The sequence below is a fragment of the Nannobrachium achirus genome (genome assembly GCF_963921795.1).
Source record: "Nannobrachium achirus genome assembly, chromosome: 1".
Taxonomy (NCBI): domain Eukaryota; kingdom Metazoa; phylum Chordata; class Actinopteri; order Myctophiformes; family Myctophidae; genus Nannobrachium; species Nannobrachium achirus.
The window spans coordinates 31,801,921-31,818,842 of NC_137810.1; the positions used below are offsets into that span (position 1 = coordinate 31,801,921).

General features: G+C 42.2%; 1 protein-coding gene across 3 annotated transcripts; it reads right to left on the minus strand.

Moving 5' to 3' along the window:
• Positions 1–184: 184 nt before the first annotated feature.
• Positions 185–15,821, minus strand: eef1db (eukaryotic translation elongation factor 1 delta b (guanine nucleotide exchange protein)). Of its 3 annotated transcripts, none has more exons than XM_080725474.1 (8): positions 15,729–15,821; positions 6,460–6,577; positions 6,025–6,102; positions 3,380–3,467; positions 2,658–2,773; positions 2,351–2,551; positions 834–1,028; positions 185–304 (listed from the first exon to the last, which is right to left on the minus strand). In XM_080725474.1, the coding sequence occupies exons 2-8, from the start codon at positions 6,571–6,573 to the stop codon at positions 266–268; spliced, it is 831 nt and encodes a 276-aa protein (XP_080581600.1). In that variant the 5' UTR covers positions 6,574–6,577; positions 15,729–15,821; the 3' UTR covers positions 185–265. The 3 variants fall into 3 exon arrangements, with proteins under 3 accessions (XP_080581600.1, XP_080581601.1, XP_080581599.1); XM_080725475.1 differs by having other exon boundaries at positions 3,380–3,464; positions 15,725–15,820; XM_080725473.1 differs by having other exon boundaries at positions 15,725–15,820.
• Between the last annotated feature and the right edge of the window lie 1,101 nt (positions 15,822–16,922).

Sequence of the window (16,922 nt, forward strand, 5' to 3'; positions counted from 1 at the left end):
TCAAACTAGAGACCAGTATTATTGTAGCATACTTGTTTAGTTGTACAATACAGTAGGCTATAGAACATGCAATGGTATTTGCTTGTATTACCCAATTGATATAAGTTGTAAGTATTGAAATTGATGAGCTGACAAAATACAATAAAAAAAGAAAACCATGTTTTAATTAAAGACCGTAAAGGGATTGAAGTGCAAGAGTTATCTTTTATTAACCGTTTCACAATCAGTGCATGGGGCAAAAAGGGATGAAGAAGATGTGCTTTAATCATATCTTGTTGAATGCTGCTACATCAACACTCTGGACCTGCAACACAGTGAAGAGGGCACACCCTTTAGCTTCCAATCTGGCGTAGTACAAGATCTGTAATTGTGGTAAGTTTGAAGGACCGTACCGGCATCTATAATGTACATGTCACTATCTATTTACAGCTTTAACCATATAATGTACATACGATTGTATCCAATTGTTATTAACACAGTTACTATAATGTACATGTGTTACTAACACAGTTACTGATGAACCCAACTAAAGTCGGGTTTTCAAATCCAACCGTTGGCTGCAAAACCCAATATAACGTTTCCTATTGTAAACGTGTTATTAACACAGTTATTATAATGTACATGTCACAATCTAGTCACAGCTTTAACCATATAATGTACATTTAAGATCTTACCCAATTGTGTTATTAAAATGTTACACAACTTACTGGAATAATTGTAAAATGGACAGCAGTATTTGTCAACTAAGTGCAAGTCGTAAATGGGGTAAATATGCCAGACCACCACCGGTATGGTTCTTCATGGATAATTGCTGTAATTGTGCTTATACTCACATATTCATCAAACTTAGTGATCTCCTCTTCCAACATGTCTGTCCCCACTTTATCGTCCTCCACAACACAGGCAATCTGCAGTTTCTTGATGCCATAGCCCACAGGAACCAGTTTAGATGAGCCCCATAACAGGCCGTCAGCTTGCACTGAACGTACACATTCCTCCAGCTTCGCCATATCCGTTTCGTCATCCCACTGAAAATGAGAATAGTTTGACAGTGTGAACCCACCAGTTTAATGGCAGGTTCATACTGGAGACAGAAGTGTTGCAAATTGCTGAGAAGTCAAATTCTGGCATGGACAGAAGCATGCCTAGTCACACTGGAACCTTAAAGAGTATTTCTCCCCAGAATGCTTTTTTTAAATTCCATTACTCACAGCATAAAGCCTTGAATAGTCAGATAAGTTTTGCTTTTGTCACATTCTTTACAGTGAGTGATAAATCTAAAAACAAGAAAATACTTGCAGCCAAGAACACAACAGCAAAATGATATAAAGAAATCCCCTTTTAATCTCCAACACAGCTCTCAAGAGTATAATCAAAATGTCTTGTATCCAGTCGTATCCTCATAACTTCAAAAACACTGCTTTTTCACGTAAAATTTAACTTTTTAATACACTTTCGATGCAAAGCGGTTCAGGAGTTAGAAACGTGCCTTAGCATGCCCATCAACAGGAGCTCAGTTCACACATTCATGCATTAGACTGCAAGTGAATTAGAGTAGTGAATTTTCTGATTACTAAAGCGATGTTTTGGAAGTAGTCAGCAAACGACTGGATACATGACACTTGAATTAAACCGAGCGTTGTTTTGGAGTTTATGAACAGATTTTGTACTAATACCTTTTTTTCTTTTTTCAATTCATTAAGTATTTTCTAAATTTCTACAGTCATTTTATTTATTTTTATTCTTCATTCACCTTAAACTAAGGAATGTAACAAAAACAATAATTATGTATTGAAAGCTTCACACGGTGAGTAAATTAGGGAAAAGTCATTTGGTGGGTGAAGAAGTACTTAAATAAATGTCTTAGTTAATCGCTTTTATGGGTTCTTTGATCCGACGTAGTCAGATTCGCTGCACTCGAAAAAACTGTGTGAACAGTTCAAATGGTTTCCAGTGTGCCCTGCACGCATCAATTCACAGCACTTCCATGTCCGGTGTGAATTAAGCATTGCAGCTGCAATCCATAACTTAATGTAATGAAAACATAATATTAAACAGTCTGTATGGTAGAATGTGACATACAATATAACTAACATTTACAGTGGTTGAAGGTGGTCTGACTGATTATTCCATTAGACCCTGGTGTTAAGTAGGTCATACTGGTTGACGATTAGTACTGTCTGAAGCTTATAAGCACAAACAATATCTCTCCTGACCAAGCAGAGATTCTGTCAAGAAAGAGCAGTCTCCCTCGCTACACCCTACCCGCCTTCAATCACATTTCCTTCTCAAAAAAGTGCTGTACATCTGAAAATAACACTCAACCTTGTAGGACAAGAGACAAACATACAGGCTTGACATCCAATAAGATGGAGGACTTGGCGATGAGAGTAGGTTTCTTGGCCTTCCTTTCTGCATACTCCTTCAGCCGCTGTTCTTTGATCCTTTCTGCCTCTGGATCTTCCTCATCACTACCGAATAGGTCAATGTCATCATCGTTTTCATCCTCTTCAACTGGTACACTGGTTCTCTTCTCCTGGGCTGGGGTGCCCTGAACAGATTGAACGAGTTATAAGGTCAATATCTTGAATAGATTCACAAAACAGACCAAGTGCATGACAACCCAGCTCTTTCTTCTGTAGGAGGGAGAGACTTACGTTTGTGCAGGGGGCTGCTTGAGCTGCTGGAGCTGGGGTTACTGCAACAGGGGATTTCTCCAGAACTGCTACTCGACATTCCAGTTTGGAAAGTGCCAACCTCAGGTTATCCACCACTGATCGCAGCAAAAGACAGGTCAGCCATATCATGTGGGATGCAAAAGATATTTTAGTTAATCTGTAATCTGACTATTAAAAATAAAAGTACTTGAGTAAAAGTATAGTCAAAATGTACTTAAGGTACCAAAAGTAAACATAGTCAAAGTGCAGAATGTCCCATTTCACAAGTTCAAAATGTATAGAAACTTTTAAAATAGAAGATCTACAAACTCACAATGTGACACATTGTGAGCTTGTAGATGGGTCATTTTCAAATGGCCGAAATCTATATGGGCTGAAGTGGTTAGTGGGTTGATTTATGATGATAATCAAAATCTGCAAAATAACTACATGTAAGCGACCTGACGGTCGCTTCTCCCGATTAGGGAGTCTTACTGGTACCTAACATTTTCATATAATTGTAGTGGAGTACAGGTACAATATTTGCCTCAAAGATGTAGTGGAGTATAAGTTAAAGTACTGAAAATTTGAAATAGTCAAAATACCTCCAAGTTGTACTTAAGTACAGTACTTGAGTAAACGTACTTAGTTACTCTAGTCTACACCACCCACACCACTGAATTTGACTGAAAGATTTGATCAATGCATGTCCACAGACTGACCTTGGTGGAGGCTGTTGTTCTCGAGCTCCAGGCTCTTGATACGTGAAATGAATTCCGCTTGATCTCCTGCCCCACTGCCAGAGCTCTGCTGTGGGAATACACAAGAAGAGTGGAAAGGTGAGGCTCAATGTATTACAGACTGTAATACATTGAGCCTCACTTTTCCAGAGCACCAACGACATCTAGTGGCCAAACTCGAGTTAGTACACTCTTCAAACCAACATACAAGCCAGACTGCATTATGAAAACGCAAGCAACACACACCACACAACCAACGTCCTTCTCACCAGCAACTAAAGCCAGGCGGTTGCAGCAGAAATACAGTAGCCAAAGATGGACCCTGATGAAGACAAGTGGAAAGGTTAAGAGTTGGAAGAACTACAGGGATGTGGCCTGCATCAACCATAGTCCACACCTGGTAATTTATGGAGGAAACAACTAAAGCGTATTCCAAACAACTGGTAGTGTGGGGGACTGGCAGGCCCACAGGAGGCCAACGTGAGAGAGGCTGTTAGCAGAGGTGGTTCCAGTGACACACAGGTTGGGGTGGGAAACTTATGAGCTGGAATTGGTGGCTCAGGGAAGGTTGACCAGACCCTCTGCTAAACAGTGTAGTCTTCAGCTGGGGAGGAGGGATGTGGTTTCAGGGATAGTAAAAGAAGAAACCAGGGTGAAGGGACAGGAGGGAAGGAGGAATGGGATTGAATTTAATGAACTACATCAGAAGTTTTTTTTTTTTTTCCTTTTCCTGAACTGCGGAGATTAACTGCTGTGTAAAAATAATAAGTTAAGGTCTTCAGAGGGTGACCGAGAAAACAGAAAAAAATAAAAATACAACTATTCGGGGAGATCGTCCAGGAAGCAGACGATTGTAGATCCATCCAATGAGCTACGGCTTGGTAATAAGGACATCATTTGTCATTTTGGCCTGTTATAATACAAAAGTGAGTAGAATAGAGTAGAATTAATTAGTAATACCATGGAATGTTGATAAATCATTTGTGCTGATTTATTGGTATGCCTTTATTTTCTCACTTAGCCTAGTGGCTTTGATTTAACTGATGTAACTGACATTTAGATTGCAGATTCTGTGTAATAATCAGATCGCAGAACAATTGTCCTTCCAGCCAATAGAATGTGTGTCTGCAAGGACATAGCCAATCAGTTGCAAGCCGAAATATCTGTCTGGCGTATGGGATCTACACCACTAGTAGCTCTTGACCCACAGCTGCAAGCAGGAAACTACTGTATAATACACACTGGTTGATAATACTGTAGAAGCAAGTAAAACATCTAGCAAATCTTACACCAAGTTACACCAACATTGTCTTATCAACATAGTTATGTCATTGGAGAGATTTCTGAAGATCACTCCGCACAACATCGTACAGAAATGGATACACTGTACATAGAGAAAGAAATAGATGGTTTGACGTTACGTTGTCAGACAGTATTATTATGGCATGCATCCTGGCAGAGATCTTCGCTCCAGTGAGCGTGTAGGCTTAACTACTGCACACTCAAACTCACAAGGCGTCACTAGCTTTTTGTGTATTTTCCAGAGACAATATGAACAGGCAGGGAAAGTTAAACCTTCACCACCTTCAGCAAACACATTTGATTAGCTTATATCTTTTTTTTTATCCTTCCGCGGTGCTGCTGTGACAATTGGCTTTCACTTTGGATCAATAAAAGGTCTGCACCTGATACTGTCAAACTATATACCGTATATAGGACACTACTGTACCAGTCAATCAAAGAGCTCAAACCTATATCCTAACCCACTCTACAGAAACGCTGTTGTCAGCACCAACCAGAGAAGGGGGGGAGGGGTCAATCTGAAAGAAAGTATGATTCTGAAATATCGCAGTGAGTGACACGTAGCACTAACTTTATAGCAGCATACAGGTGGCCTGATCCAGGTGATATGGATGCTACCAAGACCCAGCTAATGCATTTGAGGGTACATTTACAGGATAATGAATGGATGATGGGAAATTAACCAGTAACCAGTCAACCAGTCAATAACAACTGTTCATTGGTCAATAAATCAATAGACAAAATCAAATTACAATTTCAATGTTGATTCTGCTACAGGGGCCCTACAGCACATATAATCAGCTATTGTATTTTTCATCCATGCATTACTCATATTACATTATTATTACACATTTTTACTTGTTTTTATCATTTTTTCACCCTATACCTTTACATTACTAATATTACAGCACTACTCTCACTAAAACATCTGTAGAGTTTACATAGTTTGAAATATATTCATAAGATTTTGCCTATCAATTGATGACACCTTGATGGACAATTTCTCTATTCACTATTTATATGTCTCCAATGAGGTCTTGAGTCTTTTTCACTATTCAGAATGCAAATTTTACATCGGAGGTCTTTTTCAATCCTCTTTTCCCTAGTAAGTGATCACAGCATTACAATTTGGTAAGAGAATTGTGTTGTTTTATACTGCATTTGTGAATTTTCAGGGGTTGGCTTACATTTGGTGGGAGTAGCCACAATCATTGTAGTTTTGTGTACACAACTGTTCCAATTTGGGCATGCATTTTAGGTGGATCTTTCCCCTAGACCCCCCTGGGGTTAATATTTTACATAGACTGCATGCATTCTATACTTACTCCTGCCAGGGACTTCTGAATGTTCTCTCTAGCCCGAGCTATGTCTTGCAGAATCGTGTTCTGTGGTGCTCCCACTTCCTGAATGAGATAAATAATCATCAATCCTTTACACAAAAATTTTATCTCAAGAGCCCATGAATACAGTATAATTTCTTATACTATTTTGTATTTTCAAGTTTTGATTGATTGAATACTTTATTAGAAGTTTGCATAGGAAAAGGTACAGGACAGTACAGTTCACTGATACAAGGTCAACTAAAAAGGATAAAGACCACAAGAAAGTTTTTTACGCTTGTTCCATAAGGGTCCCTTTGTACTCAATTCATAAAATAGGGAAGGAAATGCAAAAATGGGCATCACTTTTATAGTGCAAATGTGTACCAAGATGTAATATAGAATCAAAGGGTAGAAAATGTGCTAAAAAGATGTAGTAACCTGTGTAGATTGTGTGGAGCCATTCATGTGCTCATAGAAGCGTCTCTCTGCCTCGTCATAACGGGGTTTATCAAACCAGATCTTATCCTGGGCGAGGAAGTCTACTGCACTCATGACGCTGCAGAGAAGAAAGAAAGAGGGAGGACAAGAGAAGGATGTTTTAAAAACAGTTACTTTCAATATGACAATGAATCATGATAATGTTAAATCGAGTAAGCTAGAGGTTCATCCCCATACATACACAAGTTACAATCCCTTTCATTAGGGCACAATATTTTGAATAGTATGACTTCCCAAATTATTTTTATCTACTTTAAACTCTCCCATGTCAGACTCCCCCCAATTAAGCTATCAACATAAAACACATAAAAGCATAAAGTAACTCAAGAACGTTCACACAATGCCAGAAAATGTTGATGCACCCAAGGTAAGATGAGACCAAAGGAATATAGACAAAAAAAAAAAAACAAGAAAAAATATAGATCATAAACACAATAAAATAAATACAATAAAATAAAATGCACTCAAAAGCCTATAGAGGAACTTGGAGGTGCTTGGAGGGGCTCCATTCTCCAGGACTTAGTCATACTTGACCCTCTTAGGGCTGGTGGAGGCAGCCGATGGAACCCTGGCATCTGGCCCTCGAGCCCCCTTCACCACCACGGCACGACTCTCACAGTGACTGTGGAAGCGGCTCTCCGCAGCATCGTAGCGCCATTTGTCCAACCACACCTTCTCACTGTCCGGGTGAAGGAAGTGGCAGGCTCCTTCCACGGGTCGCTCTTCCGCCTCGGTGATCTCAGCAGGCTCCTCCTCCTCCTGGATAGGGTGCAGGGCGTGGAAGACTTCAGCCTTGCCCTGCTGAAGTTGAACCACGTGTTTCTCCTCTACTACCACTTCCGCCTCCTCCTCCTCCTCCTCTTCCTCTACAAGGCTCTGAGGGTGGTCGCTACTTCTGGAGGTCGAGGGTGAGAGCGACCGTGGTTTGGAGGAATTGTTGCCGTAGAGGTTCTGGTAGAAAGTGGCCTCGGCGCGGTCATAAAGGGGTTTCTCCAGCCACACGTCTCTGAGGAGCTCCACCGGGAGACGGGGTAATCCGTTGATGGGCTGCCGAGCGACTGGAGCGGCAACCACTTGCAAGCTCGGGGTGGCGGGCGTTGGAGCCAGAGACTGATATCCCTCATCGGGTGTCACAGGTGAGATGCGGTGGTTAGGCAGGGATGGAAGATCCAGGGAGTTTGGAATGGACCGCTGCAGGGACTCTTCCACAAAGCGCCGCTCTGCATGGTCAAAGGCTGGTTTGTTTATCCATACTGCCTGCACCATGTGGTGACAGGCCACCTGCTCAGCATGACTACAGGCCGGCCGTGGTGGAGAGGGAGATGTAGTGGTTTGAATGTTAGGTTGATCCTCTGCGGCTGGAGGTGATCGGTTCATCGGAGTGGTGGAAGAGCGTGCCAACCAAGACTGATATAGACTTTCCGCCTGCTCATAGATGCCATGCTCAAACCACACAGACGCACACTCTGACTGCAGGCCAAGCAGAGATGAGCAGGTGTCAGTCAGCTGGCTAGTCCCCTGATCTATTTTCTCTTCAGACTCAACCTTCCCCTCAGCTTTCGATCCGTCAGAGCAGCTCTCAGGGTTAAGACTACGTTTACGACGGCGGCGGCTTTTCCCGCTGCGCTTGCCATCCCCATTCAAGCTGCCACTCTCTGGGGAGGAGGATGCATTTTCTCCATTTCTGTGGCACAAGTCAGCTTTCTTCCTGACTCCCACCTCTACCTCAGTGGAACAGTCCAAACACTGGCCAATCGGCAGCTCATGCTCAGGGCACTGCAGGTTTTCCTGAGGCATCATCTTCGATCCGTTGCAGAAGAAAGAAAAGAATAACAGGGAAAGACTATTGGATTAATTACAGAGGAGTTCAGAAACAAACAGGGATTCATTCATTAGACTCACTGCAGGAATTTCTGTCAAAACAAATTCTTTGTTGAAGGAGATGTTACACTGTAGAGCAGTGAGTCAAAGTATCAATCCCAGAGGAACACATCAAAGCAGCATGCAAGACTTTTGAGATGGAATCAAACAAAAAACACCATGCAAATATGCTTTAAATAAAGTAGGAGGTAATGTAATTGGAGCACAATTCCACCAAGAGACAAATCCATATACTGACTGCAATGCTTTGTCCAAAGTTGGGATCTTTTAAAAGGTCTTAATAAGCCATGAACACAAGTTGAATAAGAGAAATGTTACTTGTCTGGGATCTGAGTATTAAATATTCAGAATGACTAATGTCAGCCTACATTGTTAGGTCTGAGGTGAAACTTGAAGTGCCCAGCCACAGATCAGTATAATTTCAATTCCATGTTGAAGAACGTCATGTCTGCACAAATGTTCCCACTCATTAACTGCAGATTCTGAAGGAGATCCAAGTGATCAAAACGTTGAATCAGCAATAAACGAGTTGGTGCACCTTGACCAGTGTGCAGACTTTATTATTTTATTCATGTATATCTTCCATTTGTCCTGCAAATGGAAATTGAAGTGCAGGTACTTCTCTTAATGAAATGAAATTCCATTCATTCTTTATGTCCTGAGCAAATGTTTACATTTTACAATCAATTCAAAATCAATTTACAAAATAATATATATTAGTATGACAAAGAGGCCTTTGACTACAGCAGGGGTTCCCAAACCTTTTTGGCTCGGGGCACCCCTATAAATATTCTTTCCATCCGAGGCACCCCTACATTATATTCCTAATTTTCACTCCCAGCACCTTATATTTATAGCATATTTTAGCGATTATGTTGCGAGGAAAACGAGATAATAGCCATTTTAGTTAGAACTGACTGAAAATAACTTTGTACTTCAAGTTTAAAATGATACTAAATATACGGTATTTTTAAATGTCCAAATACATTTAAAATATTATCAAATTATCTCGCGGCACCCCTGGACTGCTGTCGCGGCACCCCAGGGTGCCCCGTCACCCACTTCGAAAACCCCTGGACTACAGATTAATAACCATCACATCAACTCTAACTTCAGTGTAGCCTGGATAAGTCAAATGATGGAATTAACTCAACAACATTAGTGGTAAGACAGGATTTGGAGAATTTGCCGATTGGCCCCTTTTGCATTACTTAGATCAAACCGTAAATATTCCAATGTTTCCCCTATATATTATATTTAACAATGGCGTGCCATGGAGTCACTCCTTAATTTGTGAGCACCACTGTCTCAACTTAATCCTAGGAGAAACACTGCCTTCTGTTTAGCTTTCCACATTCATCTTTAACTAAGTGTTATTGACAAATCTTTAAGAAAATAAGGGGGGAAATCTGCATGCAAACAAAGTTGCAATATTTAGAGTAAAAGGAATGAATAATTGGCATGGATGACGGCACTGACATGCTCACAAGCATTTCAAACTGAGGCCATTGTAACCCAAGATGATAGCCAAGTCATACGTAGGCTACACTGGCAAGGCATGCATTTTTATAATGGTACAGAGGTCCACAGAGATACAGGAAATGTATTCCCCAAGGTTCACCATATGTGACATAGTCCAGTAGGGATGTGCGTGAATATTCGGATGTTCAAATAAATGGGGATGCCCCCACTATTCGGTTTGTAAATAAAATTCAGTTACTCAATTAAATCTATTTTTAATTATTGAGATATTAACTTTATTGAAAATTTACATTTTGCACCCATATTACTGTCATGTCTTAATAAAATGTTGCTTTTAACAAGCAACTTAAGTATTCCCATGGTTGATTTGCGGAGCATGACTGTCACACTGTTGCGCACTGTGGTCAGTGGTACTGCACGCACCAGGCAGGCTGTCTGCTGCCTCTGCGCAGCATCATTCATTACTCTGAAAAGTTGCTACAGTGCAAATTTTGCGTGAGTACTTTAATGGCAAAGCATTGTGATGGTGAAATCACATCCGATAAAGACTACTGGATGTGAATCACTCGTTACCTACCTAGTAGTACTAGGTTAGCCTACTGCCTGCTGCCTCTGCGGTCCATTTGAAGAATTAATCCGGTATTTTGAGGTGAGAACAAGGAGAATGCAGAATAGGCTTAACCATAATTGGCTGAGAATGCAATACCATAATGGTAACTTATATAACAGGTAGTTCCTACAAAGAAATCTGATTGGTTGAAATGGCTCTCTACCCGTGTGAATAATGAGCACTAAGACACGGTCTCATAAAACAAATATTTCAGCAGTGCTGGTTGTGAAAGAGCTGAAGCGCTCCCTCTCCCCATACTATGCTAGGCGGCTAGGCTAGCAGTTTTCAGGTTAAGTCCAGGGACATAGTAGCTAAATGAGACATTAAAAATTTACAAATTCCTAATATCTTAATTACAATGAAATGAAGTTGACGTGTGTTTTTTCTTTTAAGGGCAACTGTTGTTAATTGCATTATTACACTCGAGGGTCTGCCTTATCACGGTTATTTGCACTTCAGCCCTGCCTACGGAAGCAAGGCTGGCGTGCAAATAGCCGTGATAATGCACACCCTCTCGTGTAATATTGCTTAATTTGAGGGGAGCAGAGGTGGTCAGTTAGTACTAGCGTCAGACCAGCTGCGACTGCTGCGTTAATTGGGTTGACCTAGTTTTGCGTCTTTGCTTGCATGTTGTAATTCACCCTTTGTTAGCCTCCTGGTTGGCCCCTGACTGACCAACCAGCAGGCTCTATCTGCCTTGTCCCGCCCTGGTTCCACCCTTTTTATGTTGAATTAGCTAAAGCATAATTTTTGGAGAAATAAAAACATTTAAAAATATGCTGATTCACTATGCTGCCACTGAGCAGCTCCAATTGACTGAAACAAAGTTTGAAATTAGAATTGAGCACACAGAATAACAATATGAAGCAACTGAATTAACATGGCAGTGGATGGAATGTCCCACTGAATGTCCCTCCAAGACACAGCAACCAATGGGTGTGGAGAGGGGCAGGACAATGGGCGGGACTTGACAAAGGGTGAATTGATTATTTTGGAGAAAGATTCCAATAGTATAAACATTTTTAAAAGGCTTTCATATACTCTTGATATTTTTCAAATTAGGTTTTGCCTAATAGATCAAAATGTGCTCAGTTTTGGCTATTTTCTGGGTGTTAATTACAATTAATAAATAATACATTTCGGATATTCAAATATTCTGTTTCAAAAATGTCGTGTGCAGTCCGTCAGTGAAATTAACCGCTGGGAACATCCCTATAGTCCACTACAATGGATTTAGACAGCATTTTAATAAAAACACTATTTCGGGAACTCATTTCCTGTCTTTGGGGAGGCAGTGGTTACAAATCTTCCGACTCACCTTCCTTGCCAGAAGTATTGAGATCAAGCTAATATCAAAGTGAAATGCTCAACAAGTTCTTTTAATCCATTCGACCGCAAGCCATGTGAGGGAGAGAGATTAAACAATCACTACCTTGCAAAGGAAACTGCACAGTGCACATACAGTAGCACACATTGCAGAATAAATCCATATCAAGTTACAGCTATAGTTAGATCAGTAGGTTATGTCAATGTCAAACGATACTCACTTGTCCAACTCTGAGAGCATGAGAAGAGAGAAAGCTGCATTAAAAAATATCTCTCAACAATATAAAGTAAAACACTTTGACTAAACTGAAAGACTGACTAATACCTCAAACTGGAAAATTAATCAAGAGGCATAATTCACATGGTTACTCAAGTGGTCCAACATTGCACAATGTAGTGATTGCTTAAGCATATATTTTTTTCTAAAAAATGTGATGACCCTAGAAAATAAGCCAGTGAACTTCTCTCAGAGTTCATCACATGATAACTGTCTTGACATGAGTGAGTGTTAACATTAGACGACTTAAAGATGTGATGACACGCCCCGGAAATTAACATTATGAATCAGTAGGTCACATGGTCTTTCTACAAACAGTCTGAAAACAGAGTCAGAGGGCGGATTCACACTGCAATCCGTTTGATTAGAACTGATTCTGAAAACGGTTGCTGGTTCACGCTGGCCAGCATTCACATTGGCATGCCTTCTGGCCTCCCTGGAGATCACTAGCACTATACGTCCCGATCCTATAGGTGGCGGTATGCACATAGTGCCTCGCTGTTGAATACAGACGTCATCAACTATGCGACATTGCTGATTCTGGTCGCCAAGAAATTCAGGCACGAAAGTTGATGTAACAATCCAATGACGCGCGACAGCGCAGTGTGGAACAGTGTTGCAGTGATCCCCGACGACCAAACCTTTTCTGAGTCGGGGTCTCGCACCCCCCGAAGTTCACACCTCGAGAACTGTTTAACAAAGAAACAAGCCTATTTGCATATCAATAGACCTGTATAGTAGGCGTCGAGTGACGTTCGCTGATCTACCAGCTCACAATGCCTTGCATCCGCGACGCGTTGTGAGCTTGTAGATCTGCTATTTTCCAGGCGCAGAAATGAATGAATGATGATGAGCGAGTCACTGTGTCAGACTTCCAGCGCAGCGCACGTTATTATTTTTATTATTTAATAATCAACATAGCCTACAATTGAAACGCTTTCACAAGCCACAGTGTGGCTTAATTAATGTTCACATTAAGGGTAACAAGCACGTCAAGCAGGCACACTGCATGCACTGCACATTACATTAGAACAAGTGTGCTAGTGAGTGCAAATCAGTGGCTTCCTCAAAGAAAAAGAAACGAGGCGAAAAAGCGTTGGTACACTAGTATTAACGCTACGACACCAAAACGGGACATGCCCGTGCTGTCTTCGGCTGGAGAGTGGAGTCGGAGATGCTACTGGTGCTGCTGATGATGATGATGATGATGATGAAGAGAAGTTGGCGGTGTTGACAGACTCGGATTTATTGGACGGGTGATGGGTTGTGATTCTAGGTCTAGGATGTCAGGGTTAAATAAATGTATCTTTTTCATCTGTGGAGCTGCCAGTTTTTAGCAGAGCATCCTTAACTTTATGATAGTGTAGTTTGAGCCACTTGACTTTAGCACGGCATTGTTCTATTGTTCTGTTAAATCCACGCTCACGCATATAGGCCTACTCACTGATTACCGAAAATATGTCTGCATTTTTGTGGGTATTGTCTAATTGCGTTTGGATGTCAGCGTCTGCGCAAATCTCCAGCAAGCAAGCAATCTAACGCGTCGCTGATCTTATGGCCATGTCGACAACTGTTACCTAGTGTTTATTTGTGGCGACGCCTGACTCGTCGAATTTATATGAGGTCACGTTCAACATCAAAACCGGTTTTGTGGACGGTTGCTTCACACTGCAGCTCACCATTCACAAGGTCGCATCAAGCAGCCTCGAGACTACCTCTTGAGGTGGTTTCGAGGCTATCCGGTTCTGAGGAAAACCGCAGGCTTCACACTGTCAAAACCGGTCTAAACATCTGCCAAGTAGCCTCGAGACCGGTCCCGAGACCGCAGTGTGAATCCGCCCAGAGCCTTGCTCTGCAGTCTGCGTAGTAGTGAATGTATACTTCGTCCGTTGTACGGGGCCACGCACATAGGAAATAGCCAATTTACAAGCTCACACCGCGTCACGTCTGCGACGCGTTGTGAGCTTGTTGTTCAGCTTGTTTTTTGTCACCACACACACACACACGTTGTGTTGGGGGGATGAAATCGTGCTGTCAACAGTGCTACCTCCAGCGCTCCACGGTCGCTCCGGGTGGTTCCAGTGGATTAGACCGATTAGACAGTTTTTGTTATCAGAATTCTCAATCTCACTGCGTCAGTTCTGTGGCGTAGATTCAGAATGATATTCATGCTAAACTCCGCCCCTCCCTCCATAACACTAGCCAACAGACAGTACAGTACAGGCACTCTGTGACGACATCAATAATATTAGCTAAACAGATAAGGGCCCTACAGATGAGCAGCGGTTGCCGCGGGGGCTCCCGCTAGGATCAGCGGCGGTCGTACCACGGTGAGACACAAACACACTCGCTCAGCGAGTAAACGCCACGCAGTATTCACAAAGATGAACACAATCCAGCTCTCACCGCCCACGTACGCATGCACATACGAGCATGCTTGCGGGGATATCACGGGACCGTGCCCGCTCGCCTCACTGCCCCTAAACTTCTCCGCACGGACAAAATAGCCGCCCACCCGCCTCTCATTGAAAATGAATTACTAGGACGCGGTGATCGTCTGGAACCCCCTATAGCCTCATTTACCATTTTTGTGCGCGTCATAACCACTTTAAGGTACAATAGGGTAAGTGATTTTGAGTTAAATAGCTCTGTTTTTATAGTACTCATATTGCAATATAGTGTTTGTTCAGTAACAGTAGTCTCCATGTCTCTCCAGATCCTTATTAAACAGAAAACGCCTGTGACTGAACAATCTACACTACAGCGATGATTAATTCATTTCACAGAATAGACAAAAGAAACAACAGGATTACTATCAGAATATAGTGTTTTTAACAAACCTTTTTGTTTTAGCCAAAAGAATATCATCACTTACCCTACCTTTAACTATTCAGTGGGAGGTCTGACTTCCACATTTTATGGGCCCCGGTTAGGCTGGGCAACCCGGCCTGGTGGAGATCTGCACTCTGAGGAGTGCCCTTTCACTTCTCAAGAAAGACCAATTCTTTGAATTAATAAAAACACCAAGTCAACCAGAGTGGGGGATATAGCGTAGTGACTCACATTTAAGGATTGTATTTTGTAAGGGAAAATGTGAGTAGCCTACCGTAGGCTACTGGGCAGGATGTTTAAAGAAAGAAGATGCTGAACACGAGGTGGGGGTGGTCGATCAAAGGTTTCGTTGTAAAATGGACTACAAGCTCACAACGAGCTTGTAGATCTGCTATTTTCGTTAATTAAACACATCTCCATATTTGAGCTGAGCTGTCATCACGTTCATATCTGGTGGTCTTCTGTTTGTTGACACCTTATTTACACAATCTAACAAAAGCGGAGATTAAGACAGACAGCCACATAGGCTATATCGAATACATGTGTTGCCTCCATTTGTTCCCGTTTTCCATCCGTGGGAAACGGTCAAGTGCGTGGGAAACGAACACCACCGGCATGACATGCCACTCACACACATTGTAGCTAACGTGTTAGCATGTTAGCCTCACCCCGGCTAACGTCCGTCCGTCTGCCTGTCCATCGGAGAATGATGGAATTTTATATTACTGCTTTGACTCGAACTCTGCCTCAATATAAGAACCAAGCACCCCTGTCTGGCTGTCAGGAGGTAATATTACCTACTGTGCTGTCTGTCGCTGTTGGTAGAGGTGGTGGTGGTGGTGTCTGACCCGGGGCCGGTGCTGCTTCTCTGGGAGTCAGTGGTAACGAGAAGGAACGGAAGGGAGAAATCAAAGACGGGAGCAACGATCGTGTGAACTGAAGGTGGAAGTCTATATCCTATAGCCCGGAGGGACGGCCGGTGGTCAAGCAGGCACCCATTGGTCGAAGTTTAAGTAGTACGTAGAAAACATATAAAATAAAAATTCACGGACTGTCATTTTTCACATAGGATCTTATCTTAACAGCTGTCTGCAGCCACACGTAATACACACTTATTGTCTGTCTCTCCTCTAAATGTTTCTACGAGCCAATCGAGGGAATCGTCGGTCTGTGTTGCCTTATTGTATCATTTTCCCACTCCCCTCGTCCACCCGGGCTATGGGAACCAGGCTCTCTACCTTACGTGAACTTGAACGGTGGTGAACAATGTGGGTTCAGGCCCGCAGTTGTGTTGACAGACCACATCAGATCAGAGATCAGACTTATCACTGAATCATGTCTAACAAGAATCTTCATAGAATGGGGTGTGTTCCAAAAAAGGTAGCATCGCTTAATGAATAAAAAGTTAACATAACTATAAAGGATAATAATCAGTTGATGAAAGATCCTGAACATGAAGCGAATCACAGGTTCACTATGAATTACATCGTTGACTAGGCTGCTATGAATCATGATGTAGGCAAGTAGGCAAGTAGGCCTAAGGCAACATCTATTCCATTTATATTTAATTTATTCACTTTAAAGGTCAAATCAACCCACCAGCAAGTGCTGATTGGTTTCAGACCTTTATTGGCTCCAGTACAACGCCCCTTAAAGCCGACATCATAGTCGCCTGGGCGGTGGAAGGCTTTACACCGCGGTGTAGTCTTTTCGAGTCTTTTTGAGTCATGAAACTACAACGTTACATCATTCCTCGCGGTGGAGAGCTTTACACCGCAAGTCCCAACACATCTCTCTGTTTTTACTATCAGACAGACAGGCTCTACACCCCGTTCACTGATTGGTCGATCTATTCTAGACCAGTCAGTCACGGTGTACAGGACTCCACCGTGAGTGACTATGATGTCCTACACTTATTTTCTGACTTGAGGTGGAAAGCTCTCCACCGGTGGATAGCTCTCCACCGTACACTCTGATACGGGCTTTAGACATCTC

Bases quoted from the DNA above. Each gene is read 5' to 3' on its own strand.
- eef1db (XM_080725474.1), bottom strand. From the start codon at position 6,573: ATGAGTGCAGTAGACTTCCTCGCCCAGGATAAGATCTGGTTTGATAAA. The intron at 2,552-2,657 runs GTAAGTCTCTCC...CAATCTGTTCAG, and splicing joins AAGCAGCCCCCTGCACAAAC to GGCACCCCAGCCCAGGAGAA. The intron at 305-833 runs GTGAGTATAAGC...ACTGTGTTGCAG, and splicing joins TCACTAAGTTTGATGAATAT to GTCCAGAGTGTTGATGTAGC.